The following is a 27,917-nucleotide window of genomic DNA, read 5'->3' on the forward strand; positions in this document are numbered from 1 at the left end:
GCTGCTTCTCACCTCCTAGCTCCTCTCTCTCCTACTAGCTCCTCACCTCCTAGCTCCTCTCTCTCCTCATAGCTCCTCCTCACCTCCTGGCCCCTCTCTCTCCTACTAGCTGCTTCTCACCTCCTAGCTCCTTTCTCTCCTACTAGCTCCTCACCTCCTAGCTCCTCTCTCTCCTACTAGCTCCTCCACACCTCCTAGCTTCTCCTCACCTCCTAGCTCCTCTCTCTCCTCCTAGCTCCTCCTCACCCCCTAGCTCTTCCTCACCTCCTAGCTCCTTTCTCTCCTACTAGCTCCTCACCTTCTAGCTCCTCTCTCTCCTCATAGCTCCTCCTCACCTCCTGGCCTCTCTCTCTCCTACTAGCTGCTCCTCACCTCCTAGCTCCTCTCTCTCCTACTAGCTGCTTCTCACCTCCTAGCTCCTCTCTCTCCTACTAGCTCCTCACCTCCTAGCTCCTCTCTCTCCTCATAGCTCCTCCTCACCTCCTGGCCCCTCTCTCTCCTACTAGCTGCTTCTCACCTCCTAGCTCCTTTCTCTCCTACTAGCTCCTCACCTCCTAGCTCCTCTCTCTCCTACTAGCTCCTCCACACCTCCTAGCTTCTCCTCACCTCCTAGCTCCTCTCTCTCCTCCTAGCTCCTCCTCACCTCCTAGCTCCTCTCTCTCCTCCTAGCTCCTTTCTCTCCTACTAGCTCCTCACCTCCTAGCTCCTCTCTCTCCTACTAGCTCCTCCACACCTCCTAGCTTCTCCTCACCTCCTAGCTCCTCTCTCTCCTCCTAGCTCCTCCTCACCTCCTAGCTCCTCTCTCTCCTCCTAGCTCCTTTCTCTCCTACTAGCTCCTCACCTCCTAGCTCCTCTCTCTCCTACTAGCTCCTCCACACCTCCAAGCTTCTCCTCACCTCCTAGCTCCTCTCTCTCCTCCTAACCTCCTAGCTCCTCTCTCTCCTCATAGCTTCTCCTCACCTCCTGGTCCCTCTCTCTCCTACTAGCTGCTTCTCACCTCCTAGCTCCTCTCTCTCCTCATAGCTCCTCCTCACCTCCTGGCCCCTCTCTCTCCTACTAGCTGCTTCTCACCTCCTAGCTCCTTTCTCTCCTACTAGCTCCTCACCTCCTAGCTCCTCTCTCTCCTCATAGCTCCTCCTCACCTCCTGGCCCCTCTCTCTCCTACTAGCTGCTTCTCACCTCCTAGCTCCTTTCTCTCCTACTAGCTCCTCACCTCCTAGCTCCTCTCTCTCCTACTAGCTCCTCCACACCTCCTAGCTTCTCCTCACCTCCTAGCTCCTCCTCACCTCCTAGCTCCTCTCTCTCCTACTAGCTCCTCCACACCTCCAAGCTTCTCCTCACCTCCTAGCTCCTCTCTCTCCTCCTAACCTCCTAGCTCCTCTCTCTCCTCATAGCTCCTCCTCACCTCCTGGTCCCTCTCTCTCCTACTAGCTGCTTCTCACCTCCTAGCTCCTTTCTCTCCTACTAGCTCCTCACCTCCTAGCTCCTCTCTCTCCTACTAGCTCCTCCACACCTCCTAGCTTCTCCTCACCTCCTAGCTCCTCTCTCTCCTCCTAGCTCCTCCTCACCTCCTAGCTCCTCTCTCTCCTCATAGCTCCTCCTCACCTCCTGGCCCCTCTCTCTCCTACTAGCTGCTCCTCACCTCTTAGCTTCTCCTCACCTCCTAGCTCCTCTCTCTCGTCCTCCCCACTGTCCTTATCCTCCCCACCTCTCCTGCCTCTCACCATGCTGACAGCCAAACAACACACAGGGGAAAGACAAACCAAAGAACAAACAGACTCACAAAGAACACACAGGGGGAAAGACAAAACACCAAATAAGCACACTATTAAACCAAGCACAGGGGAAATACAGAAAACACCAGAAAACAAATATTAATAAACGCACAGACAATAAGACAAACAAGGGCAGCTAAAACAAGTAAGACACACAAAAAAAACCTCTTAGTTTCCACACTTCTTAACACAAATTCATTTCTCTCCTGTACTGTTACCTACACTCTCTATGCTCCTGAGACCCCAATCAACTCAAATAAGGAAGTAGCCTGCTTTTTATCATGTTAGTGAGGTCACACTTGCGCAAATTTTGCATGTAAAACTTGCAACCAATCAAAAATTAGTTTTGGTTTGTAAATGGTGATTGTACTAAACACTGGCGTTTTGAGAGTCTCTGAAATCGATGCAAATCACTCGAGATTGACAGAGATGTATTATTTACAGCGATGTATTATTCGCTAGTTAACACATATGGCGACTTTGTGGAGCAAATCGCTGGTGATCTCTAGCGATTTGCGGCAGTTTTAAATCGCTGCAAAAATCGCAGCTTGATACATTTACCCCCTGGCATAAAGCTGCTCTCTCCTCTCCTACTAAGGCCGACAAGATATAGCACTGCCCTCTCCTTTCTTTCCAAGACGGGTCGGCTATAGCACTGCTTTCTCCTCTCCTTCTAAGTGGATCTAATATAGCACTAATCTCTCCCTACCCACTAATGCGGGCCTGTCATAGCACTGATCTCTCCCTTCCCACTAATGGCGGCCTGTCATAGCACTGATCTCTCCATTCCTACTAATGGGGGCCTGTCATAGCACTGATCTCTCCCATCCTACTAAGATGGGCCTGTTATAGCACTGAACCTCCCTCTTCTTACTAAGGTGGGCCTGTCATAGCACTGATCTCTCCCTTCCTACTAAGGTGGGCCTGATATAGCACTGATCTCTCCCTTCCTACTAAGGTGGGCCTGATATAGCACTGATCTCTCCCTTCCTACTAATGGGGGCCTGATATAGCACTGAACCTCCCTCTTCCTACCAAGGTGGGCCTGATATAGCACTGAACCTCCATCTTCCTACTAAGGCGGGCCTGATATAGCACTTACAAGAGCTAAACCTACTGACTTGTTTAACACATTCAGCACCATGAAGACAGACAATGCATTGTATGACTATATGTCTTATCAGGGCCTGATTAAGGGATCCAGCCGCCCTAGGCTAATACACTTGGTGCCGCCAGAGATGAGGAATCAAGCAGGGGAGCTGAAGTGAAAGGTAACAAAAGGAAAAGGACACAAGGATAAGAGGACCCTGCTCACGTGAATTGACAATCTAGAAGGGAGGGGCAGACTAACAGACACATAGCAGGGGGTGAGGGAAGCAGAGGTCTGGGGGATGAAAAAGAACAGGTGGTGAGATGAACAGAGGGGTAAAGAGAAAGAGGATGGGGAGTAATAAGACCGGTGAAGAGGGATCAGGAAGGAGTAGGTAGTGAAGGGCAGGGGGTAGAACAGACAGAGGAAGGGTAGGCTTCCCTGAACAGGTTGGTTTTAAGGTAACGTTTGAAGATGTGCAGGTTAGGAGATAGTCTGATAGAACAAGGAAGATTATTTCAGAGAAGGGGGGCAGCACAGGAGAAGTCTTGAATGCAGCTATGAGACGAGGTAACCATATGGGAGGTTAGGAGGCGGTCGTTAGGAGATGAGGTCAGAAACGTAAGGAGCAGTGGAGTTAGAGAGGGCTTTGTAAGTGTGGGTGAGGAGCTTGAAGAGGATTCTGTAGCGGAGGGAGAGCCAGTGCAGTGCTTGATACAGAGATGAGGCAGATGTAGTCTGGCAGGAGAGGAAATAAGTTTAGCTGTAACGTTGAGTATGAGACTGCGGAGGACTAAGACGGTTGCGGGGGAGGTCACTAAGGAAGAGTTTGTGGTAAACAAGGCAGGAAATAATCAAGGCGTGGATGAGAGTTTTGGTGAGGAAAGGTCTGATACAGCTATATTGCGGAGGTAAAAGCAGCAGGATTGGGTGAGGGATTGGATGTGGAGAATGAATGAGAGGGAGGCATCAAGGATGACACCCAGACATTGTACTTGTGGCAGAGAGGAATTGATAGTATTACCAATAGTGATGAAAAGGGTGGGAGAAGGGCAGACTCTTGAGAGAGGGAAGGCCATAAGTTCAGCTTTAGCCATGTTTGCTTTAAGGAATCGATGGGACAACCAGGAGGAGATGGCAGCGAGGAAGCAGGACACTTTAGAGAGGACGGAAAGGGAGAGGTCAGGCGAGGAGAGGTAGATTTTGGTGTCATTGGCATAGAGGTGGTACTGGAAGCTGAAGGAACTGATAAGTTCACCCAGTGAAGAGGTGTACAGGGAGAAGAGCAGAGGGCTGAGGACAGAGTCCTGAAGGACATCAACTGGAAGTGGGAGGGATGGGGAGGAGAAGCGCGATGTGGAAATGGAGAAAGAGCGATTAATGAGATAGGAGGTGAACCATGAGAGGACAGTGTTAGAATGGTCAAAGGTGCTAAGGGTGTGCAAAAGGAGAGGGTGATCATCTGTGTCAAAGGCTGCAAATAGGTTCAGGAGGATAATGAAGGAGTAGTGGCCTTTGGATTTGGCAGAAAGAAGATCATTAGTGACGTTGGACAGGGCCGTTTCAGTGGAGTGGAGGGGACGGAATCCAGAATGGAGAGGATCAGGGAGGGAGTTGTCGGAAAGATAGCTGGATAGACAGTTGTAGACAAGGCGTTCAAGCAATTTCGGGGGAAAATGGAGCAGAGAGATGGATCAGTAGTTGGACAGGATGGTGGGGTCAAAATTCGTTTTTTTAAGGATGGGTGAGACAAGTACATTTTTAAAGGAAGAGGGGAAGATACCATAGGAGAGGGATAAGTTGAAGAGGTGGGCAAAGTGAGAGCAGGCAAAAGGCAAAAGGGATCTAGGGAATTTGGAGGGAATGGGATCATGAGGGCAGGTAGATGGAGGAGAGGATGTGAGTAGAGAACGGACTTCCTCACTCGAGGTGGGGTGGAAGGAGCACAAAGGATGATGGTTGGAATGCAAAAGGGAAGGGGAGGCTGGGAGGCTATTAGAAAAGTTGGAGGAGATTTCGTTTCTGATGGAATCTATTTTGGTGGAGAAAAAGGTGGCAAAGTCTGTGGCAGTGATGGAGAGTGGAAGGGGAGATGAAGGAGGGGAAAGGAAAGAGTTAAATGTAGCAAAGAGGTGAAGGGGGTTGGATGACTGAGAAAAGATGAGAGACTTGAAGTAGGATTGTTTGGATAGGGAGAGGGCAGAGCTGTAGGAGGAAAGAATGCACTTAAAGTGAAGAAAATCTACAAGGGAGTGAGATTTTCTCCAGTGTCGTTCAGCAGTGCGTGAGCATTTTTAAGAAAGAGTGTGAGTTATGTATACCAAAGTAGGGGTTTAGAGCAGCGGAGGAAAACAGAGGTAGCAGGGCAGGCAGCATCAAGGGCAGAAGAGATGGTTTTGTTATAGCGGGAGGTCACCAGGTTGGGACAGGTCAGGGTAGTTAAGGGGGAGAGGAGAGTGTCAAGGGAGAAGGAGAAGACAGCAGTGTAAAGGGTGTCAATATTACGACGAGCGAGCGTGTGTTTCGGTGAGGGGGAATGTGAGGGACTTGAGGAGAGGGAGAAGAAGAGGAGGTGATGTTTAGAATGAGGGAATGGAGAAATGAAGAACTCAGAAAGAGTGCAAGGGTAAGAGAAAACAAGGTCAAGGGAGAGTGCATGGGGGAAGAGGTCCATTGAGATCAGTCAACGGATGAGGGGAGAGCAAGATGTTTGATTGAGGTTTGCTTGTTCTTGGAGCATTGTTAGTTGGCCCTCTTGGAGTCCTGTATTGAAAATGTGCAAAAATTGTATTATAATGCAAAATGTTAACAAACCCTGAATGATTCAAACACAAACACAATACTCCATTATGATCAAATAAAACAACCACCTAGTACAGGCATATTTAGACATTAAAATATATTGAAATTATTTATAATGATATATTAACATCTACCAGCCCCGTTTTTCTAGTATTTAGCATTCTAGTGACCACCGACATAGCAGAGAGTATCCACATCACCGCCACACAATACAGAGATCATGTCCCCCACAAGTTATTTCATTATCTCCCCCGCCAGTCAATTCACCTCCTCCAGTCAACTCATTACCCCCCCTAGCCAATTCACCCCCCAGCCAGTTCATTAATCATTCCCCCAGCTCATTCATTAACCATTCCCCGCAGCCAATTCATCAGTCCCCTCCCCAGTCAGATCATTACCCGCCCAAACAATTCATTAACCACCCAGTCAATTCATTAACCAATCCTCCCAGCCAATTCATTAAACCCCCTAGCCAATTCATCAGCCCCTGCCCCAAACAAATTCATTATTCCCCCAGGCAATTCATTAACCATTCCCGGCAGCCAATTCATCATCCCCCTATCCAATTCATTATCTCCCTAGCCAATTCATAATCCCATTGCAAACAATTAATTAACCACCCCTAGCCAATTAATCAACCCATGCAGCCAATTCGTTAACACCCCCATAGCCAATTCATCACTCCCCCTCCCCGCACCAGTCATCTCCCCCCTCCACAGCCAATGTATCACCTCCGACTTTGATATATAAAAACAGAACTTACCTTGCTTTCTTCTGGTCCTCTTCTCTTCAGGCTCCAGTACTTCTTGCTTCTTGACAGGCAACTAACAGCAAATCCAATGCTGTAAGCTGCCCTGTCAGTGCAAGCGGGGTCTGTGTGCTTAGTGTGGTCACGTGAGATGTGATAATCTCACAAGACAACACTAAGGACCCAGTATCCCAGGCTGCAACCTGAGCAGCCTATTGTTTGATCCGAACCCTGTGTCTTAGACATCAAATATTTTAAGAACTGTAAAAATCCTTTTACCTTCATATCATGTGTGGCTTAATGACTGACTACACGAAAGAGGCCTAGCTTTGTGTAATAGGCGGGTTTATGTGTGATAGCACAAATGCCGTGACTATTTATTTTTACAAAGTCAGCTGAGATCTTGGAAATGGAGCAGAACAGCACTCTATAGAGTGATATGGTGGTCACATGGGAAAGAATAAAAAATTTCTTGCAAAGCTGAGGAATGGGCAGTGTTCTATGATAACTGGGCAGAAGGACATAAAGAAAGAAAGACTTGTATTATGTAGATTAACAGGTTTGATAAATATGACTTCAAATCGCAAAACAGTTGTTTCTTTCATACTTGATATTAGGTTCCAGAAGCACTAGCATGGAATGGCTGTAATTAGTATTACATTACGCACGACCCAATAATCTATGTGAACTAGTTAGGTGGGCACGATGTAGCACTATGCTCTCCTCTCCTACTAAAAACCTGGTATAGCACTGCTCTCTCCTTCCTACTAAGGTGGGCCTGGTATAGCACTGCTATCTCCTCTCCTACTAAGACGAGTCTGGTATAGCACTGCTCTCTCCTTCCTACTAAGGTGGGCCTGGTATAGCGCTGCTATCTCCTCTCCTACTAAGGCGGGCCTGGTATACCACTGCTTTATCCTCTCCTACTAAGACTGGCCTGGTATAGCACTGCTCTCTCCTCTCCTACTAAGACTGGCCTGGTATAGCACTGCTCTCTCCTCTCCTACTAAGGCTGGCCTGATAAACCACTGCTCTATCCTCTCCTACTAAGACTGGCCTGGTATAGCACTGCTCTCTCCTCTCCTATTAAGACTGGCCTGGTATAGCACTGTTATATCCTCTCCTACTAAGATGGGCCTGGTATAGCACTGCTCTATCGTCTCCTACTAAGGCTGGCCTGGTATATCACTGTTATCTCTCCTCCTACTTAGGCGGGCCTGGCATAGCACTTCTCTATCTTCTCCTACTTGGGCGAGCCTGGCATAGCACTGCTCTATCCTCTCCTACTTAGGCGGGCCTGGCATAGCACTGCTCTATCCTCTCCTACTAAGATGGGCCTGGTATAGCACTGTTCTCTCCCCTCCTACTAAGGCGGGCCTGGCATAGCACTACTCTATCTTCTCCTACTTAGGCGAGCCTGGCATAGCACTGCTCTATCCTCTCCCACTTAGGCGGGCCTGGTATAGCACTGCTCTATCCTCTCCTACTAAGATGGGCCTGGTATAGCACTGCTCTATCCTCTCCTACTAAGATGGGCCTGGTATAGCACTGCTCTCTCCTCTACTACTAAAGCGGGCCTGGCATAGCACTGCTCCATCCTTTGCTACTAAGGCGGAACTGGTATAGCACTGCTCTCTGTCCTCCTACTAAGACGGACCTGGTATAGCACTGCTCTTTCCTCTACTTCTAAGGCGGGCGTTGTATAGCACTGCTCTCTCCTCTCCTACTAAGGCTAGGTACACACTGAAGAATTTTCAAACGATTGTACCTACGACTGAAAGTCGGATCAGTCTGGCGATTCATGCGTACACACTGACATGATTTACCTTCAGATCTGTGCTCTTCATCTGGTCCTCTAGTCTTCAGAGAATGACAGCACGATATTCATTCATTTTTGTTACATTGTCAAACTGATTAAACCACCTTGTTATAGCTATACACATGTCCTAACAAATTTTGTTAGCTTCTGTGACTCTGAAAGGAAACATTCTGTCTCAGAACTTAACAAATTAATTATTCCTTCTACAGCACTCTCTACATTTATTCAGCGGGACATTAATTGCTAGCATCAGCTGAAAAGAGCCCGACTCTGTAAACTCTATGGGGATCGTGAGCATGAGTGCATACACACTACATGACTGGTCAGTGATTGGTCGGAAAATATTAAACAGTACGACCAACCAAATGAGCTGACAATCAACATTTTGGAACGACTTTCGACCATCGTGCCACTTTACAAACTAACCCATAGCCGGATTAAGGGGGGGGCACAGGGGGCACGTGCCCCGGGCCCCCCTCTCTCCGAGGGGCCCCTGCCGCCGCGCGCATAACTTCTACTGATTTTTTTTTTTTTACACTTTTCTTTTTAGCGGCGGAAGGGGGGGGGGTTCGGGGCTCCCTTCGTTGGTGGGGGGAGCCGGGTAGTAAAAAAATAAATAAAGATACACTACTCACCTCACCGCGGCGCTGGCGTCCCTCCTCCTCCCTCCTCTCTGCACTGTTGATACTAAATGACAGGCGTGACGTCATCAAGTCACGCCTGTCATTCAGTGAGGAGCAGCGCGGAGAGGACCAGGAAAGAAAAAAGAAGACAGAAGAGAGGAGAAGAAAGAAGCTAACAGAAAGGTAAGTAAAAAAAAAGGGAATAACGCAGAAAGGCACTATGGAGGAGATAGGAAAGAAGAGAGGCACAGTATGGAGGAAATAGGAAAGAAGAGAGGCACAGTATGGAGGAAATAGGAAAGAAGAGAGGCACAGTATGGAGGTAAAAGGAAAGAAGAGAGGCACAGTATGGAGGTAAAAGGAAAGAAGAGAGGCACAGTATGGAGGAAAAAGGGGGAGAAGAGAGGCACAGTATGGAGGTAAAAGGGGGAGAAGAGAGGCACACTATGGGGGAAAAAGGGGGAGAAGAGAGGCACACTCTGGGGGAAAAAGGGGGAGAAGAGAGGCACAGTAAGGAAAAAGGGGGAGAAGAGAGGCACAGTAAGGAAAAAGGGGGAGAGGGACAGCATGAGAAAAAAGGGGGGAGAAAGGCACAGTATAAGAAAAAAGGATGAGAGACACAGCATGAGGAAAAAGGGGGGGGAGAGACACAATAGTGGGGACAATTAATTTAAGATGGGGTGGTTTGGGGAGAATGAGGTCCCTTTATTAAATGTGCCTATGAATTATTTAATGGCAGTGACGGTTGCGGGAAATAGGTATATTTCTGAAATGTAAATACTATTAATTTATTGCTGGGGCTGTTTGTAGGGAGGGAAATAGGTTTATTTATTAAATGTGAATACTATTATTTTAATCCTGGGGCTGGAGGAAGGCCTAATTATTAATCATGGGTGGTACTGATTTAACGCCGGGGGTGGCTGTAATTTTCTAAATGTACCCATTTTTTTTCTCCAAATAGGGCCCCTAACATTCCAGGATTCAGACAAGCCGCAACTAAAGAAACCTGCAGCACAGGTGGTGAAAGTGAGAAGAACAGATAGGAGAGAGCAGCAAAGTCTGTGAAATGTTGTGATTCTAGTGGGACAATCCCAATTTTTGGTGACCGTTCAATGGTGTACACAACAATGCAGTTTTTTTGTCTGTAGGAGGGTGGCCTGGCCATGCCCAGTGATGCATTATCAATGGTATTTTAATTTGCGGTATAACTGCTAGTTTTAATGTGCATTATAAATTTTATTTTTAAAGTGCGGTATCATTGCTAGTTTTAGCGTGCGGTATCATTGCTAGTTTTAGTGTACATTATCAATGGTATTTTTAATGTGTGATATCATTGCTAGTTTTAATGTGTGGTGTCAATACCCATTTTAATATGGTGTTTTGATGGTTGTTTTAATGTACAGTATTTTAGTTTGTGGAAGCAATGATTTGTCTTATGCAGACAACCTAAGCGAGCCCTCTAGGAGAGCTGTAAGTGTCATACTGTGGGCTGTAGGTGATGTAATGCAGGATGTGTCACTATGCCCTTAATTTTAGATCTTAGGGGCCCCCCTGTCTTAAGTGCCCTGGGCCCTCCAAAGCCTTAATCCAGCTCTGAACTAACCTGTCGTATGTCGGCTGATTTACATGATTATTGTACGAAAATGCTCCAGTGTGTACCCAGCCTAAAACAGGGTGTACCCAGTGAATTGTGTATCCAGTGTGTACCCAGCCTAAAACAGGGTGTACCCAGTGAATTGTGTATCCAGTGTGTACCCAGCCTAAAACAGGGCTGGAATTCAATGTTGTGTTTTCGATGATCCTACCCCATGAGCTTGCCATTTGCATGTATGCAAAGTTCACAGAAGTAGGGTTTAACAACACTACTGTCTATTTGAAACCAAATAATTAAAATGAAAAACACCTCTTTAATATTACTCAATAGATTTACTAAGAACAAAAAAACTTGTGGACACGCACACCAGATGGCTCAGAAACCCATGAATTGGGCCCTGACCCAAAGATTAAGATACCCTATCATAAAACCTCTCAAAAAGATTGCAGCTTATAGTGTAATTGCGGACCCCGGTCAGAAAACACATTCCAAAGCGCAGCCTTTGTTATAAAATACAGTCATGTAAAAATAAAAGTACACTCTCTTTTAAATCTCTGGTTTTACATACTGGACAAAATTAGCAATCATCTTTTCCTCTCTAACGGGATGATTTATTAAGGGGCGAAAACACACTATGGACTAGATTTACTAAACTGCGGGTTTGAAAAAGTGGAGATGTTGCCTATAGCAACCAATCAGATTCTAGTTACCATTTTGTAAACTGCACTAAATGACAGCTAGAATCTGATTGGTTGCTATAGGCAACATCTCCACTTTTTCAAACCTGCACTTTAGTAAATATACCTCTATATGTCAAAAGTATACTGTTGGTGAAGGATGCTGTCTGCAGTAATACACGTCGCTGTAAGATTTACCAACTTTCTCCAGTTATATTGTACTCATGCCTTGGCTTAGGGAAGCCTATATAAGAAGAATCACAGTTGTACATGTACCAATGCAATATTCGTTCTACAATCCCAATATCAAGATAACAATAACAGAACAAGATCATTGAAAATGTAAACTTAGCATTCAATACCTTCCATAAACAATTCCCTAAAAATCATTATATACTGTCTCTGGCAAATCAGGGCCGGTGCTAGGGTCCATGGCGCCCTCACCCCGTCTTTCCTTACCTTGTCTCACCACCGCCGCCTCTCCGCTCCGTCTCCTCCCCTCCACTCACTGACACTAGTGAGTGGAGGGGAGGAGACGGAGCAGAGAGGCGGCGGTGGTGAGCAATAGCCTCTTCCCCCCCTCCCCGTGCATCTGAATGCTGTGCGGCGGCCGTGACAGGTATGGTCAGCGGTCGCCGCACAGTTTTAAAGTCATTTACCATTCTGTGGCGCCCTCCAGAGCCCGGCGCCCTAGGCAAGTGCCTAACCTTGCCTAATGGGAGCGCCGGGCCTGTGGCAAATGCATTGTCTACACTCTGGTAAAGTTTCCATGTAAGCTACAATGGGAGTACCTTTGATTTACACCTCAAAATCATGTATAAAAGAATATATGGTGTTTTTCAGAGCACTGGCAGATGAGATATTAATTTGAATTTCCATGTTTCCAACCAGGAAAGGATAACATACCCAGGTATGTTAATTGAAAGCACATTTGGGGGTATATTTACTAAACTGCGGGGTTGAAAAAGTGTACATGCTGCCTCTAGCAGCCAATCAGATTCTAGCTGTCATTTTGTAGAATGTACTAAATAAATGATAACTAGAATCTGATTGGTTACTAAAGGTAAAATCTCCACTTTTTCAAACCCGCTGTTTAGTAAATATACCCTTTGTGTTTTTGTGACCATCATTAACTCCGAAAATAATGGATCTTCTTTTCCAATACATGTTCTATCCACTTTTTATTAAGTGTCCTGCTAATACTGAGAAATCTTTCCCTATCTCCTTTACACCGTCTGTCACACTTCTTATTCTTTCAATATACCACTTGTTCTTCATAGGATCCAGGAAGCAGCAGGGAAAATGTTGTGACTGTCTCATGAGACATGTTTTAAGTAAAAGAAAATCTGCAATGGCATTGATAGGCACTGGTGCCAGGACCAGAACCCCACCAGGAGTATAGTAAACGTAGCTACAATAAGCATAAATGCCCCATTTAGGATTAAAATAAATATTTTAATACAAAATAAAAAAAATATTATTTTTATTTTTAATATAACCCCTGGACCCAGCGTCAACTTGTTTAGGGAGGCCTGAGTCCTTGGAATTTAAAGACAGGGAAGGATTGGAGGATGGACAACGAAATTCAAGATCCAGGGCATCCAGTGCACCATGGAAAACTATTAAAAAAGCAACACAGATACTGGTTAAAAATAAATGCAATTGAAATAAATACACCCCAACACTACCCTCTTTAGATCCCTTTATTTCCTTACCTAAGCATGAAGGCTGGCACCTCTGGTATCTTATTCATTCAATCTGTGGTTGGCAAAATAAACCACCCTTATAGGATGCAGCACTTCTAGCTCTGCCAAGAACTCAGCCTCAAAGGAGCTCTTAGCTCTTTATGAGCTGGTAAGAGGTGATTTGGAGCTTTTCACATCACAATGCAATGTCTGGGCGCACAAATGATTATGTGCTTTACACTTTATGGCCACAGGTTCAATACCAATCTATGTGCTCACAAGTTGTAGGCATAGCGCAGGCAACACTTTTCCCTGGTGTTAATTGCTCTAAAGGATTTCTCAAATACAAATCTGCTTGAGACACAGTGACATGAGCTAAAGGTAGCTTTCTATAGGCTCTGAGGACTCCATTACGTCCTTGGTGATACAGATTGCACATATACTGCAGTGGCGCACACAGGGGGGGTTTCTGGGTCTCCAGAAACCCCTCCCCTCCGTTAAGTGCTCCTACATACGGCACTGTACTATACAGCAGCCGCGGCGCTGTCAAAGAAACGTCCGCGGCGGTGCTGTATACAGCACTGCTGCGGACGCTTCTTTGAAAGCGCCGCGGCTGCTGTATGGTACAGTGCTGCCGAAACGAAACGGAGCTGCTGCGCATGTGCGGGTGCATGAACCAGCGTTGGAACTGTTTGCCATCTTGACAACTGCTAATAAACAGTTAAATGGTTCAGCATACCTGTGTCAGAATCCTGTGAGTGGTGTACTTTCTCACATGTGGCCATATGAGAGGGTACAGCATTCACAGGATTCCGACACAGGTATGCTGGACCACACCCAACTCACAGTTTGAACCTTTAATAATTGTGGCACTACAATGACCAGCAGTGTTTAACTTCTGCTTTCTTTTGCAACCAAAAAGCTGCTAATCAGTTCCCAGGACAAAGGTTTGTCTCTTCACAGCAACACATTTGAAACACAGCATTACAACAGTTTGAGGTATTATAGTGGTTTTTAACACACTCCACTCACCACCCTTACATCTGGAGGCTGGGACGACGGCTGTGTTTTAGCTGTCCTACAGATCCCACTTCTAACACCATATGTGAGAAGGTAAACCATTCACAGGATTCCGACACAGGTATGCTGAACCATTTAACTGTTTATTAGCAGTTGTCAAAATGGCAAACAGTTCCAACGCTGGTTCAGCAATCCAGACTTTGCTGGCACTATGTAAATATTGTTAATGCATACTTGCCCACTTTCAGGCAGTGCAGTCTGGGAGAGGGGCGTGACTAGATGGCGGGATGGGGCGTGGCGCGGTCAATTGCATCATTTTGGCCCCACCCCTGCGACAGAAATGCAGTTTTGTTGAAAGGGCGGGGACAAAATGACGCAATTTACCGCGAATCGTGTTATTTTGGCCAGGGAATTGAGGGATGCGGGTGACTTGCTTGCTCTCCCGGGCTCCCGGGAGATCGACCTAGATTTCGGGAGTCTCCCGGACATTCCGGGAGAGTTGGCAAGTATATGTTAATAGTGATAGAGACTGCATCCAAACAGCTGTTTCGATTTAATACGCTGCACACATATATATCACAGAGCTTCTTTTTTTTAACACTCTATGATAGATTACACAAACAGCATACAGCTTGTGCAATTTTGCCTACAAGAAACACCTCCATCTAATTTTGAATAACTGCATCTGATTGTGAGTGCAAAAACAGACCACAGCTCTTAATACATTGTCATGTTCTAAAGTTTGCAATAGATTTCATTGCAAAACATGCACTTTCAATTTTCTTCATTCTGAGTTTCAAATTTCTGTTATTAATGAGGTTATGACCTTAATACATAAACTGATTTTGAAACCACATTGGAAGCATAAGATGCATTTTTTTTAAAAATTGGACTTTAATACAATAGCTGTTTTAATTCTTTTTTTACATTTTTTTTTACTCAAGTGGAGAACAGTTCAGAGTACTTTTCTGCCTCTAAGAGTTCCCTGTCCTTTAGGAAGGAATATTTAGTAAGTCTCTATAATTCCACACGAGTAAAGAAGGTTGGCAGGAATCTGGAGAGAAGTTGTAGGGCAAGGTCTGCTGATAAGGGGGATGCAGCAATCTAAAATGTCTGCAAATACACAAATTAATTAATAAAAACAATTAATTATACTAAATCACTTGTAAGGGGTAATGGCACATATACTGCAATTTAGAAAGAAAAAAAAATAATGATCTAAAAATACCACCAAAATGCCACACGAAGATATGGTTCCTGTGATTTAAAAACTCTGTTACAGGCTCCAGAAACAGTAACAGCATAATAGCAAGAAAAAATAACTGGCATGGTAGTTTGGCATGGTACCACTTTGGTAAGAAAAAAAACTTTACTTAGACATCACTTTTTTTTTATTAATACTGTATTAAAACTTCTAACATAACTGACATAAATCTACTGGCAACACAAACATGTGTTTATTGTAATAAATAAATATGTAACAAAATAGTGGTAAAAATGTAAACATTTGTATCTCTGCAGTAACAAAAGTTGTCAGTTTAGCCCATAATATCATAATAAGGTCTAGAGTAGAGTTCATGCTTTCCTAAAATGACACTGCAATGGGCTTTAAACCTGGCCACGCCTCCTATACCCCTGCTCCCAGGTCCAGCCCTGTACACTATACCAGGGCGCTGCTCCTGGTTTGGATGGGTTAACCACTGACATCACCGGTACAAGTGCTGCAGCCAATCCGTTTCTGCAGCCAGTCCTATATCCTGTTGTTTTCTCTTCCTTCGGGCTATAAATCAGGCTGCAGATGGAGAATCGCGGCTGTCTGGCTGCCGCTGTCCTCAGTCCTACGATGCAGAACGGCGATACCATGAAAGCACATCAGCGGCCCCGTATTATTGAGATCGCCCGCAGTGTGTCGTTCAGTGCTTGTCACAGGCTGCACTGGTGAGTGTACCGATAATCCGCTGTTATCTGTGTCATTCATTAGTCCAGGGCCGGAAGTGTTTTACCTTTCAAAATGCAGGATGTATTTTTGCAGCAGGGTAACCAATCTTGCGATATTTGCATTTATTGCGTTTATAGAGGAGTCCGATTCAAGTTTCCACTCCATACAATCTTTTTTTTTTTTTTTTTTGCGTTCAGATAATGTATTCATCAATCATGTCTGTACTGCTTTTACTTAAAATATCACATGATCACTTGTGACATTGGCAAGGAATTTAAAATCTGGAATTGCACAATACCCCTTTGTAAGGGTTATTCTCCTAGTCTGTGTCCCAGTTTTGTTGTGAGTGGGGGATAGATCCACAGGTAGCCAGTTAGAGGACTGGAATATTAACAACTGCATAGATTATTTCAGTGTTTTGTCTGCTGATTTGATTGGGTTAGTGAGGTCAGGACCTCATAGGCCCCTATTAATTAGTGACTGCATTTTTAACAGGATCCCTTTCAATCCTTATAGCCATAATAAGGATTGAAATATTGTGTGTATTTATTAAAAATCTCCAACAGGAACTTCAGCCATGAAAACTGCTGTTCCTGCAAAGACCCCTCTCCTATCTTTCCTATGGTCACTATTGCAAAGTGGCCACCTTTACGATAGTGACCGGAGGGGAGAGCAGTAAGATCCGCAATGCTCTTCCTGTAGAGCGGAGCTGAAGAATCACACATGCGGTCATGTACGCCACCCTGAGCTGCTGTACATTACCGTATGTATAATTGCCTTTTCATCACTTGTTAAATTGTGGTATAGAGCAGTCTCCCCCATACCATACTTGCCAACTCTCCCGGAATGTCCGGGAGACTCCCGCATTTTGCGAGAGTCTCCTGGGCTCCCGGGCGAGTGTGGCAATCTCCCGCATCTGGATAATTCTGCCCACTTCCTAGTGAAGTGGGCAGAATTAAGTCCCGAACGCGGTAATTCCCGGTGAACCGCAGCGTTTGGCCCCACCCCTGCTGCCAAATGACGCGTTTTGCGTCATCATGTCATGGAGGCGGGTCCAAAATGATGCCATTTTGGAGCCCCCATCCCCGTTACACCCACCTCCTCTGCAGGCTCCCGGTTTTGACCAACAGAAAGTTGGTAAGTATGCCCCATACACATTCATGGGGACTGCTCTGGATTATGAAGCAAAATGAAAGGCTATCTGCTGCAATGTACTGTTCATAAATTTGCAGGATATTTATAAATGCATCTGTTCCATTTTCAGTGAATTTACAGGAAAATAAGGTTTAATAAACAGGCCCTCATGTAACATGGAAATGTCATAACTGTACTAAGCAGAGAGCTGCAGACTGAGAGCAAGAATGTAAAATGAGCCCGAAGCACAGAATAGTCATGTGAGCCTCTTGTGTTTAATGTAATTATTGGCTCAAGTTGCACATTGAAAAACAGGCAGATGTACGTAAAGAGCTGTCAGATTGCTGCAGGCATTATTGATGGCACATGGCTACTGCACATGTGGTTTCCATAGACTAAATATGTTGAATGAGAAAAAATAATAGAGTAGATCTGTTTTTGTCTGCGCTGTCCTTTTATACTGGTGATGGAGGAGCAGCCTTCTGTACTGGCCAATGGGTGGAGTGAAGGCTGTTCTTTACTAAACTGCGGGTTTGAAAAAGTAGAGATGTTGCCTATAGCAACCAGTCAGATTCTAGCTATCACTTTGTAGAATGCACTAAATAAATGAGCTAGAATCTGATTGGTTGCTATAGGCAACATCGCCACTTATTCAAACCCGCAGTTTAGTAAATATACCCCCAGGTCTTCGCTTAGTTAGATTTTCAGTTGCACTACGACAGAGAATCAAATCTCTAGGTGCAATTTACCCAATATGAAAACGGGCTTTAAACATCCAAAAGTGCCATGTAATAAAGACAGTTTCGATGTCCCCTCAGTATTATTTAAGCCATAAATGAGGCACAAGTAGGGGCAGGCTGGGTTGGAGGGCATGGGGGGCATCTGTTTCCTGGTTCAGTCCCATAGTGGACTGTATAGTGCACGGTGGCTAAGTGGTTAGCACTTCTGTCTTACAGCACTGGGGTCATGCGTTCAATTCCCGACCATAACTTTATCTGTGTGTACTTTGTATGTTCTCCCCATGTTTGCGTGGGTTTCCTCTGGGTGCTCTGGTTTCTTCCCACACTCCAAAACATACTGGTAGGTTAATTAGCTGCTATTAAATTGACCCTAGTCTGTGTTTTGTTAAGGGATTTAGACTGTAAGCTCCAATGGGGCGCTATATAAATAAATTACGATGATAGTGGCCTACCTTGGGCTGGGTCACTGGACCGCCTGCATTGTTTTCCTTTAAAATGTTCCTAATAGGCTGCTGAGTTGAGTCTTACCCCCATGGGCTAAAATTTGCAAGTCAGCCCCTGGGCCCATTGGCATTGTTTCCATAAAAAAAAAAAAAAAAAAAAAAAATTGCACATGCTCCTGCTAGCCATTTGTTACGCAGCTCACAGGTTGATATATTTGCAAATGCCTCTAGAACACAACTGGTACAGAGCTATTCCCATTCCTTTCAGTGGGGATCGTGGTGTGTGAACACCAATCATAGAGTTCCACTTTACTTATCTAGAATCTGTTTGATCATTATTGTTCAATAAAAAAAAGACTTTCTTTTTTTTTCCAGATGAGATATGAAGGAGAGGGTACAGAAAGCAAAAGAAGGTTGAGGGATTAAGGAGAGGGGGGCATTGCAATATATAACAAAATAGAGCACATAGCCTATATAGGAACAATCCAAAATGAGGAAATTCTATTTTTTTCCCACCATGAGGTTATTTGGCATCTGACAGCATTCAGGATGTGCCATGTTACTCTGTAATCCTTTGGTGTGTCAGGAAGAGGTCGTAGAAGGGAATATGAGGAGGACTGTGGCATACAAACACTTGAAGTAATGACAGTAAGGCAGTGAACTGCGTTCCACAACAGGGATTATCTCTGGCCGGCCACAGGATGCGGGGCAGGGTGCCCTTCTGCCTACAACGTCGCCAATAGATCCATGGAGCCTGGCAATAATTTGTGTCTAGATACAAATGAAAATAAACATTGGTAGCGTTTTTCCTACGGTGCATGCAAGTGGAGACGAAAGCAACGTTCGTTCAAATGCACGTCCAGATCTCTGGCTCCAGTGTCTCCTGTTATGGAATCTAATATTATGTTTAATATATTAACAGTGCACGGCTATTATCGTAGTAGCGGCAACAGTGATGGTGTACAGCAACGCACGGAATTGAATCTGCCCCTTATGTTCAGATGGGCAAGCTTATACACACTGTGGATTATGTAAATAGTTGTTTAAGCCCAATAGATGCATGGAGCAAGTGGCTATGACTCTGCAGGCTATCAGATCACCATGTGGCTTGATAAAGGTTCTGACCAAACCATTGCAGATGCACTTGGTCAATAAATTATTTTCTGGTGCAGTCCAGCAGTGCCGTCAATATTTTCGTCCGCTAATGACAATGTTGTGATATGGAATTTGTCTGGAAAGTGAATCTTTTATGCAAATCTACTTGAGTACAGATTGCGTTTTGTTTTTTTAATGCAAGAAGCTAGTACTGTAAACTTTACCAGTAAAATCAGGCATCTGATTCTTACAGCACATCCTTGTTAATATTAAATAATCCCCTATGTGTGTATCAATGTTCATATCTTCCTTTGTCTTTTTTATTTTATAGTAGCTCTCTGAGTGATGAGGACAATAAAAAGATCTTTGGCAAATGTAACAACTCTAATGGACACGGACACAATTACCGAGGTGAGGAAATGTCAGTAAATTTTCCTGTAGCCATATAAAATAATGATCTCCTGACTAGTCTGTACAATCTTAAAAATTTGGACAGTTCAGGCCAAACCCCTTGGTGATCACATGCCATGCCGCAGTCTTCTTAGAATTGCCAATAAATGGGATTGGCTACATCTCTAAATCTAGAAGTCATTTGGGGACTATTCTACTGAAAACAAAACAGTAGGGGGGAGGAACATTCCATTATCACCAGATTCTGGTGTATTAATGTGCTATTGGTTTAGCCCACATAATGGCTAAATTTTTAAATATCTCTTACTTGTCAACTTTTGCAACCAGGAGTCCAGGGGGCGGAGAGGGGGCTTCATCATGGGGGCGTAGCTACGCGGATTGCACTGTTAGGCCACGGCCTGGCTGATCTTTGACAATTTCAGCCTATCAGTGGGTGAGGATGGGCCAGGATGATGCGTTTAGTCCCACCCACTTCACCAACGATGTGAGCTGGACACAGGAGGTTGCCCTGCTCTACCGGGAGATGTGCCAAAATTTGTGAGTCTCCCGGACATTCCAGGAGAGTAGTCAACTATTAAATAACTTAAACCGACACCTAAAATTGTTTGGGTTAATTGTGCCTAGTACAGGGGATGCATGTGCTAGACATAGTTTGTACTATCACTCTTTAATAGCTATGAGTACATTTTGTTTTTGATCCATCTAGACTTGACTACACTCCTAATCATATGCCACACCCACTGATGTCACATGCCCCCAAACTATTGGATTGTGGGAGGATTACAGCTTATTAATAAGTTTGATGGCCAATTGTAGGTGGCATGAGAATAGTAAATTATGTGAGGTCTGCAAGTGGATTTACTGGATTACTTATTAATCCTTACATTGGACAAATAGAAATGGGGGAGTGGGATGTAAGATAAGTGTATATTCATCCAAGTTCGTTATGCCCCGTTGCTGGCAAAATGTGTGTTTTTGCTTGCAATGGGACTTTTGTGATTTACATTAAAGGGTGACTGCTGGTGATGGATACATTTTGGACATCTTGCACTGAACACAGCCTCAGACGGTGAGTGAATGTGCTGGGGTACAGCACATTCACCATGCACAATGTATAAATATTGTCAATAAATACTTTACTGGGATGAATTAAACTAGCATCTGGTAGCCATATAACTGCAAGGATTGAGTAACCCAATAAATAACTGGTCTGTGTTCTTTCTAGTGATCGTCACTGTGCGTGGAGAAGTAAGTGTTACATACAGCTTGCAAGTTGAAGCATTGCAATATACACTACACAAGCCAGTAATACCTGTAGTGTCCAGCTCAACCTGACCGTAGAACATGTATGTTTCCTCCTACAGATTGACCCTGTCACTGGGATGGTGATGAACCTGACAGACTTGAAGAAGCACATGGAGGTGAGTGACATGATAAAGGGAGGCTTTGAAGATCATACGCTGCATGCAGTATGTCTAAAGTCCTAATGACAGAGACCACGTTAAGGGGATGTACAGTGGTTCTGTGATGCATTAAATGACCGGTGTACAAAGGCTAATCTAGAGTCATTGGTAATTGGATGAACTCGGACTGTGCACACAGCAGGGTTAACAGAACATTGGTATAAGAAAATGCAACAGACAGGAGAAAATACAATGTATAATGCAAAGTCTGCATGCATGGTTTGTGTCTGGCCTTGTAAAGATCAATGATCAAAGTTTCACCTGTGGTCCTGTTAAACCAGTCATTTAACAATATTTTGTGGAAATAACGTTAAGTATAGCTAAATAAATAGAAATACTATATACTGTATATAAATGTCTTGCACATTTTTATTCCATATCTAGTTCTCTATGTGAAATTTACATATTTTTCTTTCGGGACTTAAATAATTTCTACAATCTTATGTCAACTCCCTGCCAGCAAATACTTAATCTATTTCAAAGCAGGTAGCACAAAGCTGGCTATACTTAGACAGGACAAATTGTATAGTTGTTGATCTACTTTTTCTATAACTTTTTATTTTTGAAGTGTGACAAGTTAAAGCTGGTAAAACCTTTTTGCTACTTCCTTAGTGACGAAGGGTTTGAGATAAAATGTACAGAAATATGGTAGCATGCAAGAAGCAACTATTAATTCAGATCAGTTTAGCCTTTCCTCCAACACATTAAAATAATATTTAGAGTGAAGTTTCACTTAATCAGCGGGGTCACTTGACAGGTCATGCAGGGGTGCCAATTTTGCTCTTCCTTACCATGCACAAGCAGGTTGACCCATGCCAGAAATCACACCCCGACGCTGTCCTCTACTGCTATATAGAGCTGTTGGGTGGGGGGGGGGGGGGTGGGGGGGGTCTGAGAACTGGAGTTAAACACTGACTAGACCAAATATTACATTGCTACGTTCTTACTGGCCTCCCTCCTATAATGGTAGATGGACACATTTAGTTTGGTATGAACACTCCAGTTATTTAATGTATGTTACGCATTAATTGTTAATATCCATCCATCTACAGGATGCGATTATGCTTCCAATGGATCATAAAAATCTGGATTGTGATGTTCATTTCTTCAAGAGCGTTGTTAGGTGAGTGGTTTTGGATAAAGTGCTGTAGACCTTCTATAACGTTGCTCTTCCCTGATGTAGGCTGCTCCTGGCAAAAAAAATTAATTCAGAATAACTGATCATGATAAAGCATCTTTTTAAAAATGAACATTGTTCACAACATAGTTCTCTTTGACTTGTCACATCAGCGAGAGTCGAGGTACGATGGTGGATAATTATGCTCTTTCCTTATATTTCTATGCAGTTCTGTAGAGAACGTCGCCGTCTTCATTTGGGACGGCCTTCAGGCGCGACTACCAGCAGGACTTCTGCACGAGGTGTGTGTCCATGAGACTGACTGCAACAGTGCTACTTACAGAGGGGAGTGAGGCCTGCAGGGCCTGAAAGAGCCAGTATCTGCTGTAGACCAGGATAATGCTCATAATTCGACTATACTGGATCGTCCACCAGAGATCTTAGCTTGTTCAAACAATGTCCACCTATTACTAATCTTCAATCTGCTCAATGAGGTTGAGGGGAAGAAACACATTTTTCCTATTTTTTTCTTTTCTTATAATTGTGCTGCAGCGTTAAAGAAGCAACTGTATATAAAACATATATTTAACCTATCTTCTTGAAACGTAATTTATATGTTCTCAAGTGATATATTCCCTATTTTTAAAACTAACCAGACATTATCTGGACTGTAGAGTGTTTTTGTGTATAATGCAGAGGCCTCACTATACTGTGTTTTTAGTAAATGTTCATTCTGCGGAGTGCACTCAGTCTTAAGTTGTGTAATGTAACTGATGCTATTTGTCGGTGAGACACTGTCATATGTGTTCTGCAAACATTGTATAGTACTGTGAGTATGTGCGGATCTCTTTAATCATATCAGCATAAAAAAATGAGTGTTTTAGCCCACTCTTAGGGGCGGAATGCAATTGGCCTGCGCACTATTACCGTTCATATAGTAATTTCAACCCAGATTTCTGCACTTGGCTCCCTGAGCTGCGAGCAAAAATCAGCGTTCAAAATTACCGTACTAGCAATCATGCGCACTGCTCCTGCGTTATTTGCAAGAGTAATGCAGCCAATTAGATTCCCTCCCTAAGGCTGGTCTGTGGATGCATGTTAATGTGATACTGATCATTTCAGTAGCATGCATCTACGGTATATCATTTAGGGCTGGTTCCATTTTGTTCAGTGAGCGTCTTTCTGAACGGCTCTGGTGATAAATACTCTCTAGAGATATATATTTAGACATCACTCTGTGCCCACTTTATTAGGTTTACCTTTCTAGTACTGGGTACGTTTATTGGATTGAGATCTGTTACCGCTGGAGGCCTTTGGAGTGCACTCTACACATTATTTTTGTGGAACCACCTTGAGATGACGTGCTTTCCAACATTGTATGTGATCTTGCTGGAAGTTGCCATTAAAAGATGGGGTACACTGGCGATAAAGGGATGCAGATGTCTGCAACAATAGTCAGGTAGGGTGTGGCATTTTAAACAATGCTCAGCTGGTATGAATGGTTTAATGTGTGCCATGAAAACATTCCTCACCCCATTACACCACCAGTTGCACTCCTGCCATGAAGCAGGATGGATTCATGTTGGTTATACCAAATGCTGACCCTAGCATCTGCATTCCTCAGCAGAAATCTAGATTTATCAGACTAGGTGCCTGGTTTCCATATTTCAACGGTCCTGTTTTGCTGAGCCTGTGCCCATAGTGGCCTCTGTTTCCGGTGTCTATTTCTGAAGCCCATCCACGTCAAGGTTTCATGTGTTGTGCGGGCAGAGATTCTCTTCTGCACCTTTCTGTTGTAAAGCACGAGTTACTGTCACTTTCATGTCATATTGACCCAGTAGGGCCCCGTCTTATCTGATATCTCTTTTACAAGGTGATTTTTGGCCACAGAACTGCTGCTCCCTGAGGCCCTGGTTCATTAAGAGAAGCAAAGCAAAAAAAGTAAGCTTTATCCTGGACAAACCATGTTGCAATGCAAAGGGTGCAAATTAGTTTATTGTTTTGCACGTAAGGAAAATATTGGCTGTTTTTTCATGTAGCACAGATACTTGGGTTTTATTTTTTACACAAGCCCTACCCCAACTATAAATCTGTCTCTAGTTTTTAAATTTAGCTCACCCTCCAATGCAACATGGTTTGACCAAGGTCCAAATTAACTTCTTATTTATTATTTTTCTGTTTGCTTTCCTTAATGTATCATGTCCTGGGTGTGTTTTGGGGTTTGTTTGTTTTTTGTACCATTACTTTAAGGGCTAGATTTACTAAGCTGCGGGTTTGATAAAGTGGGGATGTTGCCTATAGCAACCAATCAGATTCTAGCTTTCATTTATTTAGTGCTTTCTACAAAATGACAGCTAGAATCTGATTGTTTGCTATAGACAACTTCCCCACTTTTTCAAACCTGCAGTTTAGTAAATCTAGCCCTAAGACTGGTTGTATTAGTATCTCAGAAACTACTAATCTCGGGTGGCTCAGTGCCAGCTAGCCATACCTCCCCTTTAAAAAATAAATAAAAATAAGAAAAGAAAAATGAACTTTCATCTAAGGATTTGCAGTTCTTTAAATCTAATGGACTCCCTGGCCATAATGGGAAAAACTGGAGTGTTGAACAGACAAAGTACAAGTATGTTTACCCATAATAACCACTCAGATTTGCAATCACTGACTGGGGAACTCTTACATTTGTGTAGTAATACCCAGTCTTGTTTTAGTATTGATCATTTTGTCTGTCTTACATAAGCATGATCAGTTAATTGCTGACTGACTGCTATGGGCTCCTGTATACTTGCACGTTGGTATGTAATTCCCAGGCAATGCTTCCTGACAATGAGGAGGGACTAGTGATGCCAACAGAATACATGGAGTGGAAATAACGATGTGAGACCACTCAGCATTATTGGTCATTTTAAAACAATTAGTTCTCATAGGGGTAGATTTTTTTAATTCTTCTAATAAGGCAAAGTAGATGTGTTGCCTATAACCAATCAGATTTTAGCTATCATTATCTAACTAACATTTATCTAGTTCTAAAAAGTGAAAGCTAGAAGTTGGTTGCTATGGGCAACAAAATCCTTTTTGCCTTTTTAAAAGGTTTGTTAAATCTACCCCAGAATTTGTCTACGATCGTGAAGATTGTATGTAGTTAGTGGTGTCACATGGGTTCTTTCCACTTCATGCTTCAATGTCCAAATTAGAATTTTACATTTCTATGTAAAAAAGGTCTATATGGTCCAGCAGTTAATGAATAAATATATATTATACACACTTCAATCCTGTATTGCAGCTATCACAATGGGTAAGAATAAACAAAAAACAGTATATAATGCAGCCCTGTTCCTTCCCCTGCATTGGGCAATAGATCTGGTTTGTGTAATGCAAATGGTCTACAGCAACTGTCCTGCACAGAATGATAGATCACAGGATGACAAGAAGGACCACAAGGTACAAAAGTATGATTCCAAACTGCTGGTAATGTCCAATCAAACTCATGACCCCAGTGCTGTGAGGCAGAAGTGCTAACCACTAAGCTACTGTGATGCCCTAACAGAAAAAAAAAAAAATCAACCTTTCTCATGTGGACATTATGGCAACAAACCAGAAGACCAAGTAGCCAGGTTCTCCTCTCAGCACAACTCTGACAGAGGATTTAGAAGTCACAGTTCTGTGGACATTTTCACCCAGGTTGTGTCTTCCACCCATTACACACATTCTAAATAGAGAGACATGATAGCAATCCATGTGTTTTGGCCACAGCATCAGTGGTTTCCAGTAGGTTTGGAGATGTTCAGAGAAGAACCATACCTTCTATCTCTTTAGCCCAATCTCCTACACCAAGGCCTAAATCTGCATCCAAATCTAATTTTAGTGGCATGGAGAATGAGTGATTGCTGAGAGATAAGGGAGTCTTGGAGCCAGTGATCAACACAGTTCTAGAAACGAAAAAGAACAACTCTTCAACCTACTACAGAGTTTAGAAAAGTTTATCTCTTGGGGGGTATGTTTATGATGGGCTTTGTCTTTAATAAAAGTGCCGTTTCAAAAAAAATGCTGTCAAAGTGAAGGGAATCGGCGCTTCATAGTAAATATACCCCTTGGTGTGAGTCTAAATGCAATCCAAATACAGCAACTATTCCACATATTTCCTGCAGGTCAGTTGACACGGGTCTTGCTTCCTCTATACTCATGGTACAGATAGCTGCACTTCGGTGTCCTTTTAGAGACTAAATGAGCTTCAGGGGAATTTATTATTTTATTCTTCCACGCATTGAAGAGGATCCATTCATCTAGTGGGTCCTTTGTCACTCTGTGGGACCTCAATTTAATTCTCGGACATTAGACTTTTGTGAACCACTACAAGGGGTTTCTCTGAGATGGATGACACTAAAGGTGGTGGTTCTAATTGTAGTTACCTCTGCCTGCAGTGTTGAGACATTACAAGCACTGTGGTGGAAGGAACACCAAATCTATACACAGATGAAGAGGTACGTACAGCCAATCCAACATTTCTGTCAATCAGGAGTTGGTATGGCCATATTTTGTCCACAACCTATTGATTAAAAGGAAAGAACTGAACTTGTTGGATTTGGTTAAAGCAATTTCCATATATTTATACAGGACATAATTTCAAGGCATGGACAACTTTTTGTGATTCCTACAGGACCTCAGACAGCATATTCCCCTTCTAAACAAGCAATTTTGAGATGGATCAGAGAAGTAATTATACAGGCATACAAGAGGAATTGGCATAAGGTGTCACATATGGAGAGCACACCACAATATGCGCAAGGGGTAGCAACATCCTGGGCAAGAAGGCACCTGGCTTCAGCAACAGAGCTTTGCCAAGATAGACATCTAGCCATACCTTTGCTAGTCATCATCATCTAGATGTCTTCTATTCTATTGAATGAAAGATTGAAGAGGGAAAATAGCGTATTATAGCGTGAATTCTTTTTCCATGGCAGCCCAGTTTCACACCCATGTTTGATATGGTTATATTATTCAGAGATTGCTTGGGAAGTTACTGAAAGATGCAAGGGAAGAGGATGAGCTGCATTATATATACTGTCTGCGGGTGTTTTGTTTATTCTGTCTGTACCTAAACTGGCACTTACCCATTGTAACGGCTCAGGGGCGGATCTAGAAAATTGCTATACCCGGGGCGATTTAGGCCCCCCCCCTTTCCGTCATCTAAGGCTGCCGGCGGCTGCACACTATGTGCAGGTCCTCTCGGCAGTGACAGTGTGCTGCCCCGCTGCTCTGATTGTGTTTAAAACACAATCAGAGCAGCCGGGCAGCACACTGTCACTGCCGAACGGACCTGCACATACTGTGCAGCCGCCGTCAGCAAGTCCCTGCTAGGGGGGGCGGTTCCCCCCCCCGCTAGATCCGCCACTGTAACGGCTGCCATTGACTATTTTTAGGAAAAAAGCATCAACGTTAACTATAATTGCTATTTTTCACATGCAGATTTCTGTTACAAATCACTATACCGCAATGGAAGTTAGAGGTTTGCTTTTTGGGTATAGACTTAGACAGTGTTGACTATTTATGGGAGCTAATGAAATGTGTTCAGTATGCATTATTGTTACCATTTAGGCTACACAGTTATTATTTTTCCCCAAGTAACTGTCATTGGGTATTGTTTTACCTAATATTATTTTCACTGTTATTTCTATTTTAAACCTGAGCATTTGTAAATTAAAATCTTACTTTAAACACAAAATAAAAATGTACTCTTTTATA

The 27,917-nt window shown here is 43.7% G+C and overlaps 1 protein-coding gene across 2 annotated transcripts; it reads left to right on the top strand.

The window, feature by feature from the left end:
* Positions 1-15,505: 15,505 nt before the first annotated feature.
* PTS (6-pyruvoyltetrahydropterin synthase) lies at positions 15,506-22,769 on the top strand. Of its 2 annotated transcripts, none has more exons than XM_075187956.1 (6): positions 15,506-15,771; positions 19,519-19,595; positions 20,821-20,843; positions 20,960-21,016; positions 22,111-22,181; positions 22,405-22,769. In XM_075187956.1, the coding sequence occupies exons 1-6, from the start codon at positions 15,632-15,634 to the stop codon at positions 22,526-22,528; spliced, it is 492 nt and encodes a 163-aa protein (XP_075044057.1). In that variant the 5' UTR covers positions 15,506-15,631; the 3' UTR covers positions 22,529-22,769. The 2 variants fall into 2 exon arrangements, with proteins under 2 accessions (XP_075044057.1, XP_075044056.1); XM_075187955.1 differs by having other exon boundaries at positions 15,511-15,771; positions 19,516-19,595.
* Positions 22,770-27,917: the final 5,148 nt, after the last annotated feature.

Source organism: Mixophyes fleayi, chromosome 10 (genome assembly GCF_038048845.1).
Source record: "Mixophyes fleayi isolate aMixFle1 chromosome 10, aMixFle1.hap1, whole genome shotgun sequence".
Lineage (NCBI taxonomy): Eukaryota > Metazoa > Chordata > Amphibia > Anura > Limnodynastidae > Mixophyes > Mixophyes fleayi.

Bases quoted from the DNA above. Each gene is read 5' to 3' on its own strand.
- PTS (XM_075187955.1), top strand. From the start codon at position 15,632: ATGGAGAATCGCGGCTGTCTGGCTGCCGCTGTCCTCAGTCCTACGATG. The intron at 20,844-20,959 runs GTAAGTGTTACA...TTCCTCCTACAG, and splicing joins TCGTCACTGTGCGTGGAGAA to ATTGACCCTGTCACTGGGAT. The intron at 22,182-22,404 runs GTGAGTGGTTTT...ATTTCTATGCAG, and splicing joins TTCTTCAAGAGCGTTGTTAG to TTCTGTAGAGAACGTCGCCG.